Here is a 25054-nt window from a genome sequence, read left to right as displayed (position 1 = left end):
AGCATGACAATGATCCCAAACACACCGCCCGGGCAACGAAGGAGTGGCTTCGTAAGAAGCATTTCAAGGTCCTGGAGTGGCCTAGCCAGTCTCCAGATCTCAACCCCATAGAAAATGTTTGGAAGGAGTTGAAAGTCCGTGTTGCCCAGCGACAGCCCCAAAACATCACTGCTCTAGAGGAGATCTGCATGGAGGAATGGGCCAAAATACCAGCAACAGTGTGTGAAAACCTTGTGAAGACTTACAGAAAACGTTTGACCTGTGTCATTGCCAACAAAGGGTATATAAAAGTATTGAGAAACTTTTGTTATTGACCAAATACTTATTTTCCACCATAATATGCAAATAAATTCATAAAAAATCCTACAATGTGATTTTCTGGATTTCTTTTCCTCATTTTGTCTGTCATAGTTGACGTGTACCTATGATGAAAATTACAGGCCTCTCTCATCTTTTTAAGTGGGAGAACTTGCACAATTGGTGGCTGACTAAATAATTTTTTCCCCCACTGTATGTGGCAGAGACCCCAGACAATCACAGATTATAAAGGGAAAACCAGCCACGTCGCGGACACCGACATAATGCTCCCGGACAAGCTAGCCTTCTTCGCCCGCTTTGAGGATAACATAGTGCCGCCGACATGGGCCGCTACCAAGGACTGTGAGCTCTCGTTCTCCGTGGCCGACGTGAGTAAGACATTTAAGCGTGTTCACCCTTGCAAGGCTGCCGCCCAGGCGTCCTCAGAGCATGCACAGACCAGCTGGCTGGAGTGTTTATGGACATATTCAATCTCTCCCTATCTCAGTCCCCACTTGCTTCAAGATGTCCACCATTGTTCCTGTACCCAATAAAGTGAAGGTAACTGAATTAAATGACTATCGCCCGCTAGCACTCACTTCAAAGCACTGTCATCATGAAGTGCTTTGAGAGGCTAGTTAAGGAGCATATCACCTCCACCTTACCCGATACCCTAGACCCACTGCAATTTGCATACCGCCCCAATATATCCACGGATGATGCAATCGCCATCGTACTGCACACTGGCCTATCCCATCTGGACAAGAGGAATACATATGTAAGAATGCTGTTCATTAACTACAGCTCAGCCTTCAACACCGTAGTACCCTCCAAGCTCATCATTAAGTTGAGGGCCCTGGGTCTGAACCCCGTCCTGTGTAACTGGGTCCTGGACTTCCTGACTGGCCGCCCCCAGGTGGTGAAGGTAGGCAACAACACCTCCACTACGCTGAACACTGGGACCCCATAAGGGTGCGTGCTCAGCCCCCTCCTGTACTCCTGGTTTACCCATGACTGCATGGCCACGCACGCCTCCAACTCAATCATCAAGTTTGCAGACGATACCACAGTGGTAGGCCTGATTTACCAACAATGACGAGACAGCCTACAGGGAGGAGGTCAGGGCCCTGGCGGAGTGGTGCCAGGAAAACAACCTCTCCCTCAACATCAACAAAACGAAGGAGCTGATACTGGACTTCAGGAGACAGCAGAGGGAGCACACCCCCATCCACATCGACATGGCCGCAGTGGAGAAGGTGAAAAGCTTAAAGTTCCTCAGCATACACATCACTGACAATCTGAAATGGTCCTCCCACACAGTGTGGTGAAGAAGGTGCAACAGCTCCTCTTCAACCTCAGGAGGCTGAAGAAATGTGGCTTGGTCCCTAACACCCTCACCAACTTTTACATATGCACCATTAAGAGCATCCTGTAAGGCTGTATCACCGCCTGGTATGGCAACTTCACCGTCCGCAACCGCAGGGCTCTACAGAGGGTGGTACGGTCAGCCCAACGCATCACTGAGAGCACACTGCCTGCCCTTCAGGACAACTAAATCACCCGGTGTCACAGGAAGGCCAAGAAGATCATCAAGGACCTCAGCCACCCGAGCCACGGCCTATTCGCCCCGCTATCATCCAGAATGCGAGGTCAGTACAGGTGCATCAAAGCTGGGACCGAGGGACTGAAAAACAGCTTCTATCTCAAGACCATCAGACTGTTAAATAGCCATCACTAGCGGGCCTCCACCCAGTACCCTGGCCTGAACTTAGTCGCTGTCACTAGCCGGCTACCACCCGGTTACTCATCCCTGCACCATAGAGGCTGCTGCCCTATGTACATAGACATGGAACACTGGTCACTTTAATAATGTTTACAAAGTGTTTTACCCATTTCATATGTATATACTGTATTCTAGTCAAGGCCATCCTATTCAACTATTGCTGTACATACATTGCATTCGGAAAGTATTCAGACCCGTTGACTTTTTACATATTGTGATACGTTAAGTCTTATTCTAAAATTGATTAATTGTTTCTTTCCCCCTCATCAATCTACACACTACCACATAATGATAAAGCAAAAACAGGTTTTTAGAAATGTTTACACATGTATAAAAAAATAAATAACTGATATTACATTTACATAAGTATTCAGACCCTTTACTCAGTACTTTGTTGAAGCACCTTTGGCAGCGATTATAGTCTCAAGTCTTCTTGGGTATGATGCTACAAGCTTGGCACACCTGTATTTGGGGAGTTTCTACCATTCTTCTCTGCAGATCCTCTCAAGCTCTGTCAGGTTGGATGGGGAGCGTCGCTGCACAGTTATTTTCAGGTCTCTTCAGAGATGTTCGTTCAGGTTCAAGTCCGGGCTCTGGCTGGGCCACTCAAAGACATTCAGAGACTTGTAATGAAGCCACTCCTGCGTTGTCTTGGCTGTGTGCTTAGGGTCGTTGTCCTGTTGGAAGGTGAACATTTGCCCCAGTCTGAGGTCCTGAGTGCTCTGGAGCAGGTTTTCATTAAGGTTCTCTCTGTACTTTGCTCCGTTCATCTTTCTCTCGATCCTGACTAGTCTCCCAGTCCCTGCCACTGAAAAACATGATGCTGCCACCACCATGCTTCACCGTAGGGATGGTGCCAGGTTTCCTCCAGATATGACGCTTGTCATTCAGGCCAAAGAGTTCAATCTTTGTTTCATCAGACCAGAGAATCTTGTTTCTCATGGTATGAGAGTCTTGAGGTGCCTTTTGGCAAACTCCAAGTGGGCTGTCATGTGCCTTTTACTGAGGAGTGGCTTCCGTCTGGCTACTCTACGATAAAGGCCTGATTGTTGGAGTGCTGCAGAGATGGTTGTCCTTCTGGAAGGTTCTCCCATCTCCACAGAGGAACTCTGGAGCTCTGTTAGTGACCATCGGGTTCTTTGTCACCTCCCTGACTAACGCCCTTATTCCCCCGATTGCTCCGTTTGGCCGGGTGGCCAGCTCTAGGAAGAGTCTTGGTGGTTCCAAACTTCTACCATTTAAGAATTATGGAGGCCACTTGGGGACCTTCAATGCTGCAGAAATGTTTTGGTACCCTTGCCCAGATCTGTGCCTCGACACAATCCTGAGCTCAATTTAGAGTCTCATAGCAAAGAGTCTGAATACTTATGTAAATAAGGTATTTCTGTTTTTTATTTTTAATACATTTAATAAAAAACAGTTTTCGTTTTGTCATTATGGGGTATTGTGTGTAGATTGAGGACATTTGTTTATTTAATCAATTTTAGAATAAGGCTGTAATGTAACAAAATGTGGGAAAAGGGAAGGGGTCTGAATACTTTCCGAATGCACTGTATACTATTCTATCCACATATTCTTCAGATATGCTATATATTCTATCCATATACTGTCCATAATGTCTATACATCCCATCCCATATGTATATACATACATACATACATACATACATACATACATACATACATACATACATACACTACCAGTAAAACATTTGGACACACCTACTCATTCAAGGGTTTTTCTTTATTTTTACTATTTTCTACATAGTAGAATGATAGTGAAGACATCAAAACTATGAAATAACACATATGGAATCATGAAGTATCCATAAAATTGTTAAACAAATCAAAATATATTTTATATTTGAGATTCTTCAAATAGCCACCCTTTGCCTTGATGACAGCTTTGCACACTCTTGGCATTCTCTCAACCAGCTTCACCTGGAATGCTTTTCCAACAGTCTTGAAGGAGTCCCCACAGATGCTTAGCACTTGTTGGCTGCTTTTCCTTCACTCTGCTGTCCGACTCATCCCAAACAATCTCAATTGAGTTGAGGTCATGGGATTGTGGAGGCCAGGTCATCTGATGCAGCACTCCATCACTCTCCTTCTTGGTAAAATAGCCCTTACTCAGCCTCAAGGTGTGTTGGGTCATTGTCCTGTTGAAAAACAAATGATATTCCCACTAAGCGCAAACCAGATGGGATGGTGTATCGCTGCAGAATGCTGTGGTAGCCATGCTGGTTAAGTGTGCCTTGAATTATAAATAAATCACTGAGAGTGTCACCAGCAAAGCACCCCCACACCATAACAACTCCTCCTCCATGCTTTACGGTGGGAACTACACATGCGGAGATCATCCGTTCACTCACACCGCGTCTCACAAAGACACGGCGGTTGGAACCAAAAATCTCCAATTTGGACTCCAGATTTCCACCAGTCTAATGTCCATTTCTCGTCTTTCTTGGCCCAAGCAGGTCTCTTCTTCTTATTGGTGTCCTTTAGTAGTGGTTTCTTTGCAGCACTTTGACCATGAAGGCCTGATTCACACAGTCCCCTCTGAACAGTTGATGTTGAGATGTGTCTGTGACTTGAACTCTGAAGCATTTATTTGGGCTGCAATTTTTGAGGCTGGTAACTCTAATGAACTTATCCTCTGCAGCAGAGGTAACTCTGGGTCTTCCATTCCTGTGGCAGTCCTCATGAGAGCCAGTTTTATCATAGCGCTTGATGGTTATTGCAACTGCACTTGAAGAAACTATCAAAGTTCTTGACATTTTCCGGATTGACTGACCTTCATGTCTTAAAGTAATGATGCACTGTCTTTTTCTTTGCTTATTTGAGCTGTTCTTGCCATAATATTGACTTTGTCTTTTACCAAATAGGGCTATCTTCTGTATACCTTGTCACAACACAACTGATTGGCTCAAATGCATTAAGAAGGAAAGAAATTCCACAAATAACTTTTAAGAAGGTACACCTGTTAATTGAAATGCATTCCAGATGACTACCTCATGAAGCTGGTTGAGAGAATGCCAAGAGTGTGCAAAGCTGGTAGAGCACGGCGCTTGTAATGCCAGGGTAGTGGGTTCGATCCCCGGGACCACCCATACACACAAAAAAATATGCACGCATGACTGTAAGTCGCTTTGGATAAAAGCGTCTGCTAAATGGCATATTATTATTATTATTATTATTATTAAGGCTAAGTGTGGCTATTTGAAGAATCTCAAATATAACAAATATTTTGATTTGTTTAACACTTTTTTGGTTAATATATGATTCCATATGTGTTATTTCATAGTTTGGATGTCTTCACTATTATTCTACAATGTAGAAATTGTAAAAATTAAGAAAAACCCAGGAATTAGTAGGTGTCCAAACTTTTGACTGGTACTGTAGACCTAATTAAATAGGGGTTTCCTCTCCTCAATTTTCTTAGACAATTAGGCTGAGGCATTTTTATTTTTTAATTGCTACTGCTCGACTAAAGGAATCTCAGTCGACCAACAGCCTATTGACCAAACAATCGAACAGTCGACTAAATTAGGTCAGCCCTAAAAAACAGTATATCATTGGAGCACATTTTTTATTTATATATCACCTTTATTTTTACAGGGAGTAATGTTGAGACCAAGGTCTCTTTACAAATGAGCCCTGTAATTACAAAGATACACACAATTTTAAGGCTGAGAAAAGCCTTTGAAGACTGGGGAAGTGATATGATGTGGCTACATCAGTAGTGCCAAACAGGTACACTGCTGAATGTACAATATGATAATAGATTTTAAGGAAGTCTGAAGTATGGTCTATGATTTACATACATTTTAGTCATTTAGCAGACGCTATTATCCAGAGCGACTTACAGGAGCAATTAGGGTTAAATGCCTTGCCAGCTCGGGGATTCGAACCAGCGACCTTTCGTTTACTGGCCCAACACTCTTAACCTTTAGGCTACATACTAAGGAAAGGCAAACAACTTGTCATACCAATGGGTGATCAGCATGAATTGATCAACAGTTAATTATAAAGTACTCTTTTGGTAGCACTGATGCAAACTTCAAGTGGCAACCAGACAAGTCTGATTACATGACACTGTGAGTGTGATTAGTTTAAGATCTTAATTCAGAAGAAAACATGTTGCCCAACAATAGTTAATCCTCTTGTCTTCTGTCACGGTTTCCCTCCCTCCTTTCTTCCCTCCGTCGCTCCCTCGACCTGTCCTCATGGTCAGATCTGGGACACGGCAGGGCAGGAGAGGTTCCAGTCTCTGGGTGTTGCGTTCTACCGCGGGGCAGACTGCTGTGTGCTGGTGTTTGATGTGACTGCCCCCAACACCTTCAAAACTCTAGACAGCTGGAGGGACGAGTTCCTCATCCAGGCCAGCCCCAGAGACCCCGAGAACTTCCCCTTTGTGGTGCTAGGCAACAAGATCGACCTGGAGAACAGACAGGTGGGTGACAGATGACTATAGACGTTACCACATCTAATGTTAGTTACTGGACCTAATGCTACTTGGTTAAAGATGGTAATGTTACCACTTCTAGTACTACAGTCACTGGCCCTAATGCTACTGTTGCTAATGTCATCTCCAATGGAGTTTCCATACATATGATTCAAAGTTTCTCAGTAGCAGGGTATGCTCTAATGTAAACTCAGCAAAAAAAGAAACGTCCTCTCACTGTCAACTGCGTTTATTTTCAGCAAACTTAACATGTGTAAATATTTGTATGAACATAACAAGATTCAACAACTGAGACATAAACTGAACAAGTACCACAGACATGTGACTAACAGAAATTGAATAATGTGTCCCGGAACAAAGGGGGGGTCAAAATCAAAAGTAACAGTCAGTATCTGGTGTGGCCACCAGCTGCATTAAGTACTGCAGTGCATCTCCTCCTCATGGACTGCACCAGATTTGCCAGTTCTTGCTGTGAGATGTTACCCCACTCTTCCACCAAGACACCTGCAAGTTCCCGGACATTTCTGGGGGGAATGGCCCTAGCCCACACCCTCCGATCCAACAGGTCCCAGACGTGCTCAATGGGATTGAGATCCGGGGTCTTCGCTGGCCATGGCAGAACACTTGACATTCCTGTCTTGCAGGAAATCACGCACAGAAAGACCAGTATGGCTGGTGGCATTGTCATGCTGGAGGGTCATGTCAGGATGAGCCTGCAGGAAGGGTAACACATGAGGGAGGAGGATGTCTTCCCTGTAACGCACAGTGTTGAGATTGCCTGCAATGATAACAAGCTCAGTCCAATGATGCTGTGACACACCGCCCCAGACCATGACAGACCCTCCACCTCCAAATTGATCCCGCTCCAGAGTACAGGCCTCGGTGTAACACTCATTCCTTCAACGATAAACGCGAATCCGACCATCACCCCTGGTGAGACAAAACCGTGACTCGTCAGTGAAGAGCACTTTTTGCCAGTCCTGTCTGGTCCAGCGACGGTGGGTTTGTGCCCATAGGCAACAATGATGTCTGGTGAGGACCTGCTTTACAACAGGCCTACAAGCCCTCAGTCCAGCCTCTCTGTCTATTGCGGACAGTCTGAGCACTGATGGAGGGATTGTGCATTCCTGGTGTAACTCGGGCAGTTGTTGTTGCCATCCTGTACCTGTCCCGCAGGTGTGATGTTTGGATGTACCGATCCTGTGCAGGTGTTGTTACACGTGGTCTGCCACTGCGAGGACGATCAGCTGTCCGTCCTGTCTCCCTGTAGCGCTGTCTTAGGCGTCTCATAGTACGGACATTGCAATTTATTGCCCTGGCCACATCTGCAGTCCTCATGCCTCCTTGCAGCATGCCTAAGGCACATTCACGCAGATGAGCAGGGACCCTTGGTGTTTTTCAGAGTCAGTAGAAAGGCCTCTTTAGTGTCCTAAGTTTTCATAACTGTGACCTTAATTGCCTACCGTCTGTAAGTTGTTAGTGTCTTAACGACCGTTCCACAGGTGCATGTTCATTAATTGTTTATGGTTTATTGAACAAGCATGGGAAACAGTGTTTAAACCCTTTACAATGAAGATCTGTGAAGTTATTTGGATTTTTACTAATTATCTTTGAAAGACAGGGTCCTGAAAAAGGGACGTTTCTTTTTTTGCTGAGTTTATGTGTTTCACCAATATTGGGGTCTCATAGATCTCATCTGATGTTTGTGAATGTCTTTCCATCCACACCCAGGTGACGACCAAGCGGGCTCAGGCATGGTGTCAGAGTAAGAACAACATCCCCTACTTTGAGACCAGTGCCAAGGAGGCCATCAACGTAGAGCAGGCCTTCCAGACCATCGCACGCAACGCCCTAAAACAGGTGGGTGGGGCCAGGATCATCATGGCAGCTCACAGGAGGGAATTGGGGGTTTTGTTGAAAGAAATACATTTTATTTTCGTGTCAAATCGCCAGTTGACAACCCATCCCTTATGGGATTAGTTGACACATAAACAAACATGACAATAATTCACTGTGATAATTCAGTGTGCATCGCATAAAGAGTAAAAATATATATCAATACATAATAGTAAATAAGGTCATCCAAACAATAATTATATCCCTAGAGCAGCAAAAATATATACAGTGGGGGAAAAAAAGTATTTAGTCAGCCACCAATTGTGCATGTTATCTCACTTAAAAAGATGAGAGAGGCCTGTAATTTTCATCACAGGTACACGACAACTACGACAGACAAAATGAGAAAAAAAAATCCAGAAAATCACATTGTAGGATCTTTAGTGAATTTATTAGCAAATTGTGGTGGAAATTAAGTATTTGGTCAATAACAAAAGTTTCTCAATACTTTGTTATATACCCTTTGTTGGCAATGACACAGGTCAAACGTTTTCTGTAAGTCTTCACAAGGTTTTCACACACTGTTGCTGGTATTTTGGCCCATTCCTCCATGCAGATCTCCTCTAGAGCAGTGATGTTTTGGGGCTGTCGCTGGGCAACACGGACTTTCAACTCCTTCCAAACATTTTCTATGGGGTTGAGATCTGGAGACTGGCTAGGCCACACCAGGACCTTGAAATGCTTCTTACGAAGCCACTCCTTCGTTGCCCGGGCGGTGTGTTTGGGATCATTGTCATGCTGAAAGACCCAGCCACGTTTCATCTTCAATGCCCTTGCTGATGGAAGGAGGTTTTCACTCAAAATCTCACGATACATGGCCCCATTCATTCTTTCCTTTACACGGATCAGTCGTCCTGGTCCCTTTGCAGAAAAACAGCCCCAAAGCATGATGTTTCCACCCCCATGCTTCACAGTAGGTATGGTGTTCTTTGGATGCAACTCAGCATTCTTTGTCCTCCAAACACGAGCGAGTTTAGTTTTTACCAAAAAGTTCTATTTTGGTTTCATCTGGCCATATGACATTCTCCCAATCCTCTTCTGGATCATCCAAATGCACTCTAGCAAACTTCAGACGGGCCTGGACATGTACTGGCTTAAGCAGGGGGACACGTCTGGCACTGCAGGATTTGAGTCCCTGGCGGCGTAGTGTGTTACTGATGGTAGGCTTTGTTACTTTGGTCCCAGCTCTCTGCAGGTCATTCACTAGGTCCCCCCGTGTGGTTCTGGGATTTTTGCTCACCGTTCTTGTGATCATTTTGACCCCACGGGGTGAGATCTTGCGTGGAGCCCCAGATCGAGGGAGATTATCAGTGGTCTTGTATGTCTTCCATTTCCTAATAATTGCTCCCACAGTTGATTTCTTTAAACCAAGCTGCTTACCTATCGCAGATTCAGTCTTCCCAGCCTGGTGCAGGTCTACAATTTTGTTTCTGGTGTCCTTTGACAGCTCTTTGGTCTTGGCCATAGTGGAGTTTGGAGTGTGACTGTTTGAGGTTGCGGACAGGTGTCTTTCATACTGATAACAAGTTCAAACGGGTGCCATTAATACAGGTAACGAGTGGAGGACAGAGGAGCCTCTTAAAGAAGTTGTTACAGGTCTGTGAGAGCCAGAAATCTTGCTTGTTTGTAGGTGACCAAATACTTATTTTCCACCATAATTTGTAAATAAATTCATAAAAAATCCTACAATGTGATTTTCTGGATTTTTTTTCTCAATTTGTCTGTCATAGTTGACGTGTACCTATGATGAAAATTACAGGCCTCTCTCATCTTTTTAAGTGGGAGAACTTGCACAATTGGTGGCTGACTAAATACTTTTTCCCCCACTGTATATACATATACAGATAAATACAGGAAAATGAAATCGAAGGCATTTGAACACAGTCTGGCACAAAGAGAAGATTAAAGTGGGAGACAGGCCTTGGTTTTGTTGACTGTTCTTTCAGAGGACTACTTAGATTCCAGTTTCTCCCTCCCTCTTTTATTTTAATCAGGAGACGGAGGTGGAGCTGTATAATGAATTCCCGGAACCCATCAAGCTGGACAGGAATGACAGAGCAAAGCCTTCAGCAGAGGCCTGCAGCTGCTGAGGGGCAACATGGACTATCTTCTGTCTGGCTTTCAGGAACAACCCTCTTCTCTCTCGACACCTGCTCCCCCCTAGGGAAAGGACTGCCCCTCTGGTTTCTGCATGCACCCATGTCACATCCCCCTCCCAGCCAGAATCCCACCGAGTTTCCAGTTACTTACACGTACTGCACATGATGGGTGTATACATACACCTCCAACACACATTCATTCACTCCCACACATACACATCTTGATGAATCCAATGCCCAAAGATCACGTGAGAGAAGAATTGGTACACCCCTGTAGACTCCACTATGCCTGCCCGTTCCTGAATCCATATCATGAGTGAACCCACAACCTGGCCCACCCTGTCTGACTGTGTCCCCTCTCTGTCTCACATTGGGGGGGGGCAGATGGAGCCATGTCCTAAGAGTGCAGTAGAGAACTCTAAAGTGATGGCTGAAGCTTTTTGACATGAGATTATGATGATATCTTTGTGTCATTGTCCTGAGACATCTAATCCTCTGTATTTTCTGTTCTTCCGAAATATGTTTTGTTTTGACTTGAAGTTCTATATTGCCTACCTTACTGTTGACAAATAATCAGCTGTACTATAATTTTTTGTTCGTATTGGCTGTCGATGTTAAGTCTTAAGCCAATCGGAAGCTTATACTTGTTTTTGCACTTTGTTGTTTTACTGATATTTTTTTGTTATAAACTCTTATTTGGGCTAGACTGACGACAAGCCACGAACAACACTGCTCCCATCATCCTTCCCCAGGAAGCCTGTTGATGCTCTAAAAAAAATGCACAGGAGGCTGTCAACGCCCTTTTGTAGGGAGTGCGCATTGGTTGGTTTAGTAGCCTCACGTTGCAGGGGAAATATTCATAAGTAGGCAATGACGAGAAAAGCTGACGACACAAATACAATGAAAGACATGGAGAAAGTACTTATTAAGAGAGTAATACTATTTGGTACTTAATAATACTAGAGCTACTGCTACTACTGTTCTATATGTCATTTCCATTGTCAGCCAACTTGTTTCAACACTAGAATTACAGCTCTGTCCCTATTTACATCTGTCCACTGTTATGTCGGTATTGTCTCTACTGTATCTCTCTCTCTGCTGGTAGCTCAGGTTGGCAAGAGTTTGTTAATAAGTGCTTAATATTACTTTTTAACAGATTGTGTACTACTATTGCGTGTGGATATAACAGGAACAGTCGGAAAAAGATGAGAGATGAAACAATTAGATGTTATTTCTATCAATCACAAAGAAACAGTCCAAGGATTTGCCCTGGTATTACTCCTCTTAATGAAATAATCAGTGCTATGCCAATTCAGTTGTTGAGTATTGGGATTTCAAAAGTAATGCTAATAAAAAATTATTCAATATAAACATTGTTTCTGATTGTCTTATTGACATGTGTTTTAAAATGCTGGTGAGTGAGTAAAATCACTGAGGAAGCCAAGCCAGTAAAAAAATCCCTATTACAAACTACTGCATGTTGTGATAATTGCATTGTTTGCTCTATAACCCATTAGTTCATATGCCAGCGTGATATACAATAAGGCCGTGACAACAAAAAGACAACAGTCACACAGTGGCGGAATAAATTAAACTACACACATATGAAAAATGTATGCACTCACTAACTGTAAGTTGCTCTGGATAAGAGCGTCTGCTAAATGACTAAAATGTAAAATGTAAATTTGTTTCATCACAAAACCGGAGAGCAACATCTGTCCGGTGAAGTCTACAAAGCAAATATTGCATGTAACAAACAGTTATGACCTGCAACATGGTCAAGGAAGTTAATGTTTTAGACAATTTACTAAACAACTACTGATTTAGAACCACGCAAGTCAGCACAAAGACAACAGGAGCACTGCCTCTGCTATTTCAGCACCATTTCAACTTCAACATCAAATCAATGTTGCTAAATATCATGTGGCTGTCCATGGGACTGATTCTGTGCGTAAGTAAAACATTTGGACTCACCCTACTTGTAGACTAGTTGAACGTCAATGCCATCCTCCTCTCTTTCATGTTGGCAAAACAGTCTATGGCTCTGTCATTGAAGATGAAACGTGGCTGGGTCATTCAGCATGACAATGATCCCAAACACACCGCCCGGGCAACGAAGGAGTGGCTTCGTAAGAAGCATTTCAAGGTCCTGGAGTGGCCTAGCCAGTCTCCAGATCTCAACCCCATAGAAAATCTTTGGAGGGAGTTGAAAGTCCGTGTTGCCCAGCGACAGCCCCAAAACATCACTGCTCTAGAGGAGATCTGCATGGAGGAATGGGCCAAAATACCAGCAACAGTGTGTGAAAATCTTGTGAAGACTTACAGAAAACTTTTGACCTGTGTCATTGCCAACAAAGGGTATATAACAGGGTTCTTCAATTCCGGTCCTGGAGGGCAGAAACACCTCTGTTTTTCATCCTCTCCTTCTAATCAGGGGCTAATTCAGACCTGGTACACCAGGTGAGTGCAATTAACTACCAGGTAGAAATAAAAAACAGAAGTGTTTAAGCCCTCCAGGACCGGAATTGAAGAACCCTGGTATATAACAAAGTATTGAGAAACTTTTGTTATTGACCAAATACTTATTTTCCACCATAATTTGCAAATAAATTCATTAAAATTATTTTATAATTTTTGCTTGCTGACATCAATCAAATGCTACAGTCGCAACGTCAAACTGTTTTGGTCCAGACAGCATCAGATACATGGGCTACACATACTGAGACAGAGGGGCGCTGTTTCTCTCACTCTGATGATTTTTCTGGTGAGATTCAGCCACAGAGAGACAAAATATAAATTATTTTATAATGTTTTTGGGGTCAAATATTTTGGGAAGCCTGTCTTCCCTTGGCATCCATGAATACACTACACTGGAGTTGAAAGGTTGATGGGATAGATTTATTAAGAATATGTCATCATGATGTTACATAGGGAGCATGTTTTATTTTATTCACTTGTGAAGAGTAAATGTAGCCATTTCCATTTTGCTACTCAAATAAAGTTGAATTGGGGAGACAGAAATAATTCAAAGAGGAGCAGTGTAGGCAACGTGGCTTGAATAGCTGATCGCATGTTTTAAACACTCTTAAAAGTACTCTTTTAAAATCCCCAGTCATCCCCTCCGTATTTTATAGGCCTACAATAATTTATGTAATGGCTACTTTCTTGCCAACTCCCCAATGCTACAAGTTGTATGATTGGAAGTTGGAATCACATATTTTCCTTAAAGTATTTCGCTTAATTGTGTGCATTAACTAAGTTTGTAAGGAATGTCTGAGAATTCTAATCTAATAGTATCGGGGCCGCACGTGATGAGGCACAATACGGTCTGATTTGTTAATAGGCTGCCACGCTAGGGCATTTGCTGTGTTAGTTTACATTAATTAAACGTTTTGTATTGCAGTGGTAGTTCATTTAATAGGAAAAGCATTGGTCAATTTCGATTGGCTATACTCTACACTGTTATTTTGTCAAATAATTTACAGTTTTCAAGTATGTTGCTCCTGAAGTGGGTGCGCAAATCTCTCTCGAACAAGGTAACTTTTTTTCCTCCTGTAATTTCCCACAAAAAATGAAACGCTAATTAGCCGCTAATGTGGCTATCATACAGAACTACACATCCTGTCGCAAGCTTTGACGTCATCACTCAAGGCAATGTTGCAGGGTGTGAAAAACCTCAACATTTCTCCATGCAAACTTTCAGCAACAAGTAGCAAGGAACCTAGCAAGTAAAGTCAAATAGAATAACTAGTAGATATTTTAGCCTTTTTGTAGTTTCTTGTTTAAATCATTGATATTGTGTATTTCTCGTGTGTATTGTTTAGCATCTTTCCAATCACCTACCTTGGTATTTTTAAATAACTATAATTGTTTTTAATTACCCTGGCCTTTGTAGCTAACTAGCTAGCTAACCTTAGGTCTCTCTGTCGATCAGAAACAAGGATGGTTCTATGCCATGTCCCAGATTGTAACCACTACTACGATAAGCACGCATGCATTTGATCATTTCCCGACCTCTGTAATCCATGTGATAAGGTAAACCCTGTTTGTTAGCTGCTAACAAGCTGTTTTGGTTAGGTCAAAGATCTGTGGTTAGCTAGGTGCTAATGAAAATGAGCTAGATGACCACTGACTGTAGTTACGTGTACAACGCACGTTACAATAAAACCAGTAAATCAAATTGTATTGGACACATACACATATTTAGCAGATGTCATTGTGGGTGTAGCAAAATGCTTGTGTTCCTAGCTCCAACAGTGCAGTAATATCTAACAATACAAACATCTAAAAGTAAAAGTATGGAATTAAGAAATATTAGGACGAGCAATGTCGGAGTATATATATTCAGTACCAGTCAAAAGTTTGGACACCTATTCAAATTCAAGGGTTTTTCTTTATTTTTACAATATTCTACATTGTAGAATAATAGTGAAGACATCAAAACTATGAAGTAACACATGGAATCATGTAGTAACCAAAAAAGTGTTAAACAAATCAAAATATATTTTATATTTGAGGTTCTTCAAATAGCCACCCTTTGCCTTGATGACAGCTTTGCACACTCTTGGCATTCTCTCAACCAGCTTCACCTGGAATGCTTTTCCAACAGTCTTGAAGGAGTTCCCACATATGCTGAGCACTTGTTGGCTGCTTTTCCTTCACTCTGCCGTCCGACTCATCCCAAACCATCTCAATTTACACTGCTGCTACTCGCTGTTTATTATCTATGCATAGTCACTTTACCCCTACCTACATGTACAAATTACTTCGACTAACCTGTACCCCCGCACATTGACTCAGTACCGGTACCCCCTGTATATAGCCTCGTTATTGTTACTTTTTATTTTATTTTTTACTTTATTTAGTAACAATTTTCTTAACTCTATTTCTTGAACTGCATTGTTGGTTAAGGGCTTGTAACTAAGCATTTCACGGTAAGGTCTACACCTGTTGTATTCAGCGCATGGGACAAATCAAATTTGATTTTGATTTGATTTATATACACGTGGTACCAGTACCGAGTCGATGTGTAGGGGTACGAGGTAATTGAAGAAGATATGTACATTTAACTATGAATAAAGTGACAGATAATAAACAGTAGCAGCAGTGTATGTGATGAGTCAAAAAAGTGAGTGCAAAAAGGGTCAATGCAGATAGTCCGGGTAGCTATTTGATTAACTATTTAACTAACTATTTAGCAGTCTTGTGTCTTGGGGGTAGAAGCTGTTCAGGGTCCTGTTGGTTCCAGACTTGGTGCATCTGTACTGCTTGCCGTGCGGTAGCAGAGAGAACAGTTTAAGACTTGGGTGGCTGGAGTCTTTGACAATTTCTACGGCCTTCTTATGACACCGCCTGGTATAGAGGTCCTGGATGGCAGGGAGCTCGGCCCCAGTGATGTACTGGGCTGTACTCACTACCCTCTATAGTGCCTTGCGGTTAGATGCCAAGTAGTTGCCATACCAAGCGGTGATGCAGCCAGTCAAGATTATCTCAGTGGTGCAGCTGTGGAACTTTTTGTGGATCTGAGGGCCCATGCCAAATCTTTTCAGCCTTCTGAGGGGGAAGAGGCCCTGTCATGCCCTTTTCACGACTGTGTTGGTGTGTGTGGACCATGATCGATCCTTAGTGATGTAGACACTGAGGAACTTGAAGCTCTCGACCCGCCCCACTACAGCCCCGTCGATGTGAATGGGTGGCTGCTCGGCCCACCGTTTCCTGTTGTTCATGATCAGCTCCTTTGTCTTGCTGACGTTGAGGGAGAGATTGTTGTCATGGCACCACACTGCCAGGTCTCTGACCTCCTTCCTATATGCTGTCTCATCGTCGTCGGTGATCAAGCCTACCACCGTCACGTCGTCGGCAAACTTAATGATGGTGTTGGAGTGAATTACACAACAGCATATCCATGTAATAAACATTATCTTTACAATTTAAGAGTGTTTAACGGTACAATCCTTTCCAAGATCATCATATGTAGTCTAGTCAATTTACACACATATGGCCTACACACACTGAAACAAATGAAAATATCTAATGGGGGGACTTTCTATGGGACAGAATCTGTCTCTGGAGCAAAAAGTTTCATGCTGCAGCTCTTTTAGGATCACAATTGAACTTTTTTGTTGAGTTTGAAAATTCTAAAATGTTAATAATAAAGAATCTGATAAATGTACCATAGGACCCACTGAGACTCTGGAAACAGACCTTTGTAAATTCCCCCCCTATTGGAAAAATAGTGGAGAGCTCCCTTTACCTTATAAGGAAGAAAACACCAGGCACACACATTTTGCATTAATAAGAATGATGAGACAAAATCACTATCATTCAGTTGAACAATTTCTAGATTGATTACGTTTCTCATATGAACAATGAGAACACCCAAAATAAGTCAGAATGTACTTTTTATATAAACATTTTGCAACTGTAAAGGATATCGTCAACATGTTCTCATCCTTATAAATTGGGAAATTATGTAACCAAAGAATGAAAACCACCTATTTAACAATATGACACTTTTAAATAAGAAAATGAATGTATTCAATGTTCGTGTCTGCTACATACAATCCATTACTTGTAAAGAAACATATTTGTCCAAACGATATAGGCTCCCCTATAAAGTGTTGTACATGGTGTGTTCCGGTTTGCGCATAGGGTCACGGAAAAGCCATGGCAAGTGTACTACTTCCGTCTTCTCCCCCCAGCGGATACAGAGAAATGGTAAGAGAATTTATGGTGTTTACTATGAAAATAAAGACATTTCGACGTCATTTCAACATCAGTCATACGATGAGCAGTATATTGAATATGACATTATTCGTGGTTTACGCGAGGCTTGCGTTAATCCGTATGTTTATCGCTAGATTTGGTTTGGTAGCTAGCAAGCTAGTTAGCTAACGTTAGCATCCCCACCCAAAATGTGAAATCATCTGTTTTTAGCTAGTGATGTAGCTATAAGGTAAGTTTGCTAGTTTGGAAGCTAGTACCAAATACTGTAAAGTAAAGTATCCTTTCAAATGTATGCATAAATATAAACATACATTTTCGGGTAACTAGCTAAGTAAGTTAGTTATCTGTAATAGTGCATCAGGTTCTTTGATGTCACTATGAAGCAGGTAAATAAAAAATGAATACCATGAGTAAAGATCCGCATGCCACATTGAAAATATACCGAACACTAGCTGGTAGAAGAGGGTAGCTAGTTAGCTAGCAACATGGAAATATTGCAAGTCAGGCAGCCAGCCTAGGTATTTAAGACAGCAAATGTTGTCTGTCACATTTGCTGTCATTTGTCCTCACCAGCTAGCTGGATCATTCCTATGATGCGGTGCCCTTTCTGTCCCCAGGAAATATCAGTTCTTATTTACTGTAAAATGTGGATTCCAAAAGGCTTTAAATATATCCTTTACCTTAAACACCAACATATGGACCTTGAAAGGGAATTTTATGCATTTTAAACACTTTTTGTAAGTGGATGTAGGCGTTTTTGCCATGTCCCCAGGTGTTATTTATCAACTTCCACAAGAAATATAAGCAAAAGATGTTTCAAATCTTTCTTCATTCTTTTATATTCTAGTTAGTCTGTTTCATCAATAAAGTTTTTTAAATGATTATTGTATTTATGATTTTATTTAGGTTTTCCTGTGTGTCCCTGATCACGTTCCACCCTGTTAGTTTGTTGTAATTCTCCATTTAAGAAAACAACCCCTTCCTACAATGACACCACATTCAGGAAGTGTCATGATTTCTTTGGTGGGAAAACAATGGTGCAAAGCTAAATAAATATAAACACTCAGTTGTGTCTATTTGTTCATGTTGTTAGTCTGTATGTCCCACTCATACATTTCCACCCTGTTATGCTAAATTATATAGAAAAATGAAAATGTTAAAATGTTTGATAGAGAAGTTAAAATCCTGTTCAAGTGTTCACCGTTATGCTAGCTCAATCTTGCTCAATCACAGAGCTATGGCTAATTTAGGCTCAACATTTCTACCCTGTTAGGATTATGCACCTAACACATTGGAAAATAAACCCAAAAATGTAAGTGCCTGAGCTTGACCAATTTGTTTTTCTGAAAGGCAAACCAGTCCTTTTTCTGATATATGTATGTGTGTGTGTGTGTGTGTGTGTGTGTGTGTGTTCTCCTAAAGTTGAGGTGCAAATGGCAGCGCATAGTAGGAATGACCCAGCTAACTATGCACTAGCCCCTGATCATGACTCTAGGTTCCATTACATTATACATAAGAGTCATTGGACGAAGGCATCTTCTGTATGGGGGACTTTTGGTTAGAGCCCTAACGCTCTGTCTGAACTAGCCCAAAGGCCGGCAGATGGCGATATTGATCTGGTATTGAGGGTTTCATCTTACCGTCCAAACGCATTGTATGCAGCTGGTAATACACTCGTATCCCCCGTGGACCGGTTCGTACCGAAAACATTCTCCATTCAGGCTGTAAAGACATCAATTTCCTCCTTAACTATATGTATTAATGGCGAGAAGGTGGGGGGGAAAATATGCGTACTTTCTTTATGAAACACAATGTTTTCACCACCATGCTAGTGGCTAATGCTACTTCTTGATGTTGCGCCCTGCGTTCAATTAGGGGTAAACAGACTGCTGCAACCTGTTTGGCTGACCGCGATACGCAACATCCAGGACTAGCATTCCTAAGCGTTAGCCACTTCAGCATAGTGGTGGAAAAATAGTGTTTCGTAAAGGAAGTATGCATATTCCCCCAAAAAATCATTCTACTGCTGTAAGGCCTGAGCCAATGTGTACACACTGTCCTTATCTATTATAGTGATTATTCAGTGTGAAACAGTGGTGGTGTACAGTACATTGGTATGGTGAACTGTGAATTTAATGGTGCAATTGTTCAGACCCATGTATGGCCATGAAAGGCTTCAGTGTGACTAGGCCTAGGCTATATTCTAGGGGTTTCAGTATGTACTCATGCGGTCAATATATTTCCTCTTTTTACATTTGAGTCACTCAGGGTGTATCAACTTAAGCAGTCAACAATTCTTTTAATTTTTTTGCACAAGGTTAGGCCTATTTGAACTTTTACTGACTGTGTTGGTGAGTTTCTGTGATGGTGAAATCAGTGTTGAGCTGTTAGAAACCACAGTGTCAAATCTGACTTATTATTATTATCTGCACTGCAGCCTCAGCCATGAGCCATTGCTATGGAAGAAACATTATGCCAAGAATTCTAGCTGCAAGTCTAGGCCTGCATGCTTGACAGTACTTTTGCCTTCAGTTCGTAAGGAGGGGTGGTGGTGTGGGAATAAGGGTAAGGGCCGTTTAGCTAATAGTTTGAGGATAGTAGGGTGGCGCGAGGCAGTATTTGGTGGGCATGGGAAAGAGAGACGGAGGCTTCCCTCTTTCTCATCTTCTAACGTTTCTTTCTCCTATCCCTTTCTTCTCTCCCTCAGACAGCGACTCTGCGCCCGTACCTCAATGCTGTGCGTGCCACGCTGCAGGCCGCCCTCTGTCTGGAGAACTTCTCCTCTCAGGTTGTGGAGCGCCACAACAAGCCAGAGGTGGAGGTCCGGTGAGTGTCTCTGTCTTTGTTTGTGTGTATGTGCGTGAGAGTGTGTTTGACCTTGCATGTGTATGCTATCCCCCTCAGGAGCAGTAAAGAGTTGCTGCTGCAGCCAGTCATCATCAGTCGTAATGACAAGGAGAAGGTTCTTATCGAGGGCTCCATCAACTCAGTCCGAGTCAGCATCGCTGTCAAGCAGGTCAGGGATATTATTTATTCCAATGTGTATAGTCTATAACCTGTCCTTTACTGGTGCAGTTGACAGGCTTGATTTTGGTGACATTCATGCTTTATTTAAGCAATAAGGCCAGAGGTGGTGGGGTGTATATGGCCAATATACCACGGCTAAGGGCGTGGATACAGCCCTTAGCAGTGGTACATTGGCCATATACCACAAACCCTCGAGGTGCCTTATTGCTATTATACAAGGGTTACCAACATAATTAGAACAGTAAGCAATATGTTTTGTGTCATACCTGTGGTATACTGTCTGATATACCACAGCTTTCAACCAATAAGCATCCAGGAGCCAAACTACCCGGTTTATAATTAAGCAATAAGGCACTAGGAGGTGTGGTATATGGCCAATGTTCCACGGCTAAGGACTGTTCTTATGCACGACGCAACGCAGAGTGCCTGGATACAGCCCTTAGCCGTGGTATATTGGCCGTATACCACAAACCCCTGACGTGCCTTATTGCTATTATAAATGGGTTACCAACGTAATTAGCAGTAAAAATACATGTTTTGTCATACCTGTGGTATACGGTCTGATATACCACGGCTGTCAGCCAATCAGCATTCAGGGCTCGAACCACCCAGTTTATAATAATACTTTGGGAACACCTATCTTTTTGTCATTGTCGTAACCCAAACAGAAGTGCATAGATGGAAGCGCAGCGGTTCCCTTTTTTCTCTGTTCTGTGAGGCTGATTGTGTGTTGGTTTGTCATAGACATGAAATGTACTACTGTGATTCGTTTTTTTACGACCTGGTGATGATTGGTTACTATCAGAGCTGCTGTCCTGTGATTGGTGGGTGCTGAGTCTGACTGCTGTGTGATTGGTGTGTCCATGCAGGCGGATGAGATTGAGAAGATCCTGTGCCATAAATTCATGCGCTTCATGATGATGAGAGCTGAGAACTTTTTCATCCTGAGGAGGAAACCAGTGGAGGTAAGAGGAGAGGACTGGTGGTACAACCAACATTATATATGTTTTAGTTGGAAGATCTCAAACTTTTCACATTAAGAGAATTACCTGAAGTCTGTTCTCCTCTTAGAGGTGGTCATATTTTCACTCAGACAAAATATTCTGTAAGAATTGGGATTACAAAGAGCATAATGGTCCGCTCATTCCCCCCTCCTTTATCTCTCCCTCATTCGTGGTCCTCTGTAGCTCAGCTGGTAGAGCAAGGCGCTTGTAACGCCAAGGTAGTGGGTTCGATCCCCGGGACCACCCATACACAAAACATTTATGCACGCATGACTGTAAGTCGCTTTGGATAAAAGCGTCTGCTAAATGGCATATTATTATTATTATTCGTCCGCAGGGTTATGACATCAGTTTCCTCATCACCAACTTCCACACGGAGCAGATGTACAAGCACAAGCTGGTGGACTTCGTCATCCACTTCATGGAGGAGATCGACAAGGAGATCAGCGAGATGAAGTTGTCTGTCAACGCCAGGGCCCGTATCGTTGCAGAGGAGTTCCTAAAAAATGTGAGTCTGTCTCCATATCTGTCAGTCTTTTCACCTAGAAGTTGCAGTTTTATCTGACATCCATGTTTTTGACTTACGCAGTTCTAAGAAAATTCCCAAACATTCCTTACGCTGATCACGACCGTCACCATGGTTTCTCTGAGGGTGCGCATCACAGGACGGAGAGAGGGAGGGGCAAAAATTGTGACCAGTCATTCACAATGGAAAAAAAGATGCATCAGACCAATGGGGTGTTGCCCTACATCATTGAGGTATACCTGTGCTCAGAAATATTGATGTTTGTACATAATGAATATTCACAGCCTCGTTTAATTTCTGCCTTTTAGAAGAAAGCATTAAATCAGGGCGGGTCCTTAAAATAATACCCTAATCAATATTAATGAGCACAGGGAAATGCATGGAGATTTCTGATAATTGAAACTATTTGTTTTTTTATATAAATATTATATTCACAGAATGTTTTGCTAAGTTTTTGTTACGACACACCTTCAACCCTGAGGAAAAATGTATTGGTGAATATGTTGTCTTAATACACACAGAGCAGACCCTATCATTGATGGAAATGATTGTGATGATAATAGTGCTGGCGGTGATGATGAATAAATCCCTTTATCGTTTGTTTGTATTTTGGTGTGTTATTTTACCATACTAATATATTGCACCGTGTGTATTGCTTGGATCTGGTCTTTGTCTTTATGAAGAAATATTTGACATTGCACAACTATTTACATACTATAGAAATGTGGGTACATTTGTTGGGACCTGTCAGATGACATGTTTGTTTCTGCATAACATGCCATAGTAGATATATCACAACTGTATGATCAAACATGGTATAAGTCTATGGGAAATGATGCATGAGAAATTGGGAATGCCACCTTGTTAGCTACTACATCATGATTAGCATAAATAAATATGCTCAACTATCTAATAGGCATCGGTTCGAATTCATATCGTTCTTTTATAATCCTGTATGGCTCAGTTGGTAGACCATGGCATTTGCAACGCCAGGATAGTGGGTTCGATTCCCAGGGTCACTGTAAAATGTATGCACGCATGACTCAAAGTCGCTACTAAATTAGCAGTGTATATAATTGGAAATTAAGGTAACATTTTATTTGGATAGACTATCTATTAACCCTAGCTATAACCCTAATTCTAAACCTAACCCTAAAGGTAACCTTGGCAAGCAGTTGCTTATCAACAGATAGTTTGTTGATAGTAAGACAGATAGGAAATCCAGACTATCCAAATAAAGTGTGACCATTTGCTTTCTGGACCGACTGCTGGTGGCAGCGTCATGCTATGGGTATGCTTGTCACCGGCAGTGACTGGGATGTTTGTTAGGATCCAAATAAATATGAAAGGAGCAACACCCAGGTAAAAAGTTAGAGGAAAACCTGCTGTAGTATTCTGAAAACCTAACCCCGGGATAGTTACATTTTTCAGCGGCACAATTGCACAAATTATAATGCCAAAGACACCTGAATGTCTTTCCAAGTGGTGTTGTTGAGTGGTCCAGTCCTGACTTAAAATTGCTCGAAGATCAGCATTATAGCCTGATTGGAATTTAGGGCTGGGTTCAATCTGTAGCTTCGAAGGTCTGCTTTGTAGCGCAAGTGAAATTTAAAGGTCATTTTCAATTGAGCTCACATATGCATCATTTACTGTGAATGCAGTCTCCTCGAGTCCGGAAACATTGTCTTTAAATTCGAATCAGGCTATAACGCTGATATTCGGTTACTGATTGAATACAGCCCTTAAAGACAATGTTTTTGAGTTCGTGGAGACTGCATTCTAGGGCTGACCTCATTTAGTGGACTGGTCGATTGTTTGGTCGATAGGCTGTTGGTCAACCGAGATTTCTTTAGTCGAGCAGTCACAATAAAAAAAAAAGAAATGTATGGCGCACAAGACACCTGTCTGATTCGCACCTGTCTCAGTGGACTAATCCATTGTGGAGGCCACGGGGATGGCACAGTCCATCACTCTAAGATGTGATACTGAAATTGTATATGGTTATATTATGTAAAAAGAATGGTGCAACACTAATACATCTATTTTATAACAAATGCGCTTTCTCCCGCGTTGGATACGGTCGCTGTCCGTGGTTCTGAAACAATCTTCAGTGCGCCGTAGAATTGGCGCCTTTCCCTATGTTGCTATGTGCATAATAGCAAAGTTAACCATCAAATATGGATTGAGAACAATGCGGCGGAGGCAGCAAGCAGCAGAGAAGAGGAAACAGCCCTTGCCTTACCCTAATTGTCTAAGAAAATTGAGGAGAGAGGAAACCCCAATTTAATTAGGTCTATAATAATATAATAGCCTAACTGTTAAATGTGCCTGGCTTTATAAATAATCCATATATATATACGGAAATAAAACAGATCTTGCTTCTGTTGCCTGTTTGAGTGTTTGTTTAATAGCCTACAGATTCCGTGAGCACCAAGCCTCATGCAACGGCAAAATGTTGGATAAAGCAATTTCACAGATTTGGCTGTTTTTAATCTTTGCTATGCTGTAATAAAGGATTTACTTTTTTTCTTGTTAGAACAGACTAGTATTACAAATGTATTTAGTGTTGTTTACACTGTTCCATACAGGCAGAAAAATTATATTGTAATCTAACAGCACCTGTTTGTGACACACAATATGCACGTAGCTCTTGCTCCTATACCCTCCTTTTTCTTGATCTCCTCCTTATTGTTATTATTACAATTATGATCATTATAATAAGTATTGTCATTATCATTAGTAGGCTTTGTATAGTAAGTAGCCTTGTATAACTACCATCGAGCTGTAGGCCTAAGAGCGTGTCCTGTTTAGTCTTAATACCATAACTTACTTAGGCCTATATTTCAATATATAGGCTACTGTATCAATTAATCATTAATTCGTTCATGCCATCACACAGCATAGGAGACATTCATGCTTTGAAATGCAATTAAGCATTTTAGTTTTACAATTAAATAACAAAGGGAGCTTTGAATAATTAGTCTAAACATGAAATAAATCGCAATTCATGAATGCAGGCAACTGTTTTTAGTCTGCTGTAATAAAGGCTTTCTATATTTTCCCCGTTAGAACAGACTATGGTACACTTATTTATTTAGTGTTGTTTACACTGTTCCAAATGGTAAGAAAAAAGTATAATATTGCAATCTATCAGAAACTGTTTGGCACACATAATACTCAGACAACACTTGCTCCTATACCCTCCTTTTTATTCATCTCCAGTAGCTTCCAC

At 42.0% G+C, this 25054-nt stretch overlaps 2 protein-coding genes across 3 annotated transcripts in view; both read left to right on the top strand.

Annotated features, from left to right (window-relative positions):
- Positions 1-10915, top strand: part of LOC121577595 (ras-related protein rab7-like) — a 45865-nt gene extending 34950 nt beyond the window's left edge. For both annotated transcript variants that reach the window (XM_041891326.2, XM_041891327.2), the window contains 3 exons: positions 6314-6532; positions 8276-8404; positions 10435-10915. In XM_041891326.2, coding sequence (XP_041747260.1) covers positions 6314-6532; positions 8276-8404; positions 10435-10530 — 444 coding nt within the window. In that variant the 3' untranslated portion in view covers positions 10531-10915. The remainder of the gene's footprint in view (positions 1-6313; positions 6533-8275; positions 8405-10434) is intronic.
- A 6279-nt stretch (positions 10916-17194) lies between these two features.
- LOC121577594 (actin-related protein 2/3 complex subunit 4) lies at positions 17195-22421 on the top strand. Its single transcript, XM_041891325.1, has 6 exons — positions 17195-17256; positions 19973-20091; positions 20170-20281; positions 21162-21257; positions 21634-21804; positions 21886-22421. The coding sequence occupies exons 1-6, from the start codon at positions 17206-17208 to the stop codon at positions 21889-21891; spliced, it is 555 nt and encodes a 184-aa protein (XP_041747259.1). The 5' UTR covers positions 17195-17205; the 3' UTR covers positions 21892-22421.
- Positions 22422-25054: the final 2633 nt, after the last annotated feature.

The sequence above is a fragment of the Coregonus clupeaformis genome, chromosome 12, assembly GCF_020615455.1.
Source record: "Coregonus clupeaformis isolate EN_2021a chromosome 12, ASM2061545v1, whole genome shotgun sequence".
NCBI lineage: Eukaryota > Metazoa > Chordata > Actinopteri > Salmoniformes > Salmonidae > Coregonus > Coregonus clupeaformis.
Note: the sequence above shows the minus strand (reverse complement) of the source record. Positions and strands in the feature narration are given on the sequence as shown.

Coding starts and splice junctions, on each gene's coding strand:
- LOC121577594 (XM_041891325.1), top strand. CDS start 17,206: ATGGCAAGTGTACTACTTCCGTCTTCTCCCCCCAGCGGATACAGAGAA. Junction 20,092..20,169: donor AAGCCAGAGGTGGAGGTCCG/GTGAGTGTCTCT, acceptor TATCCCCCTCAG/GAGCAGTAAAGAGTTGCTGC. Junction 20,282..21,161: donor TCAGCATCGCTGTCAAGCAG/GTCAGGGATATT, acceptor GTGTCCATGCAG/GCGGATGAGATTGAGAAGAT.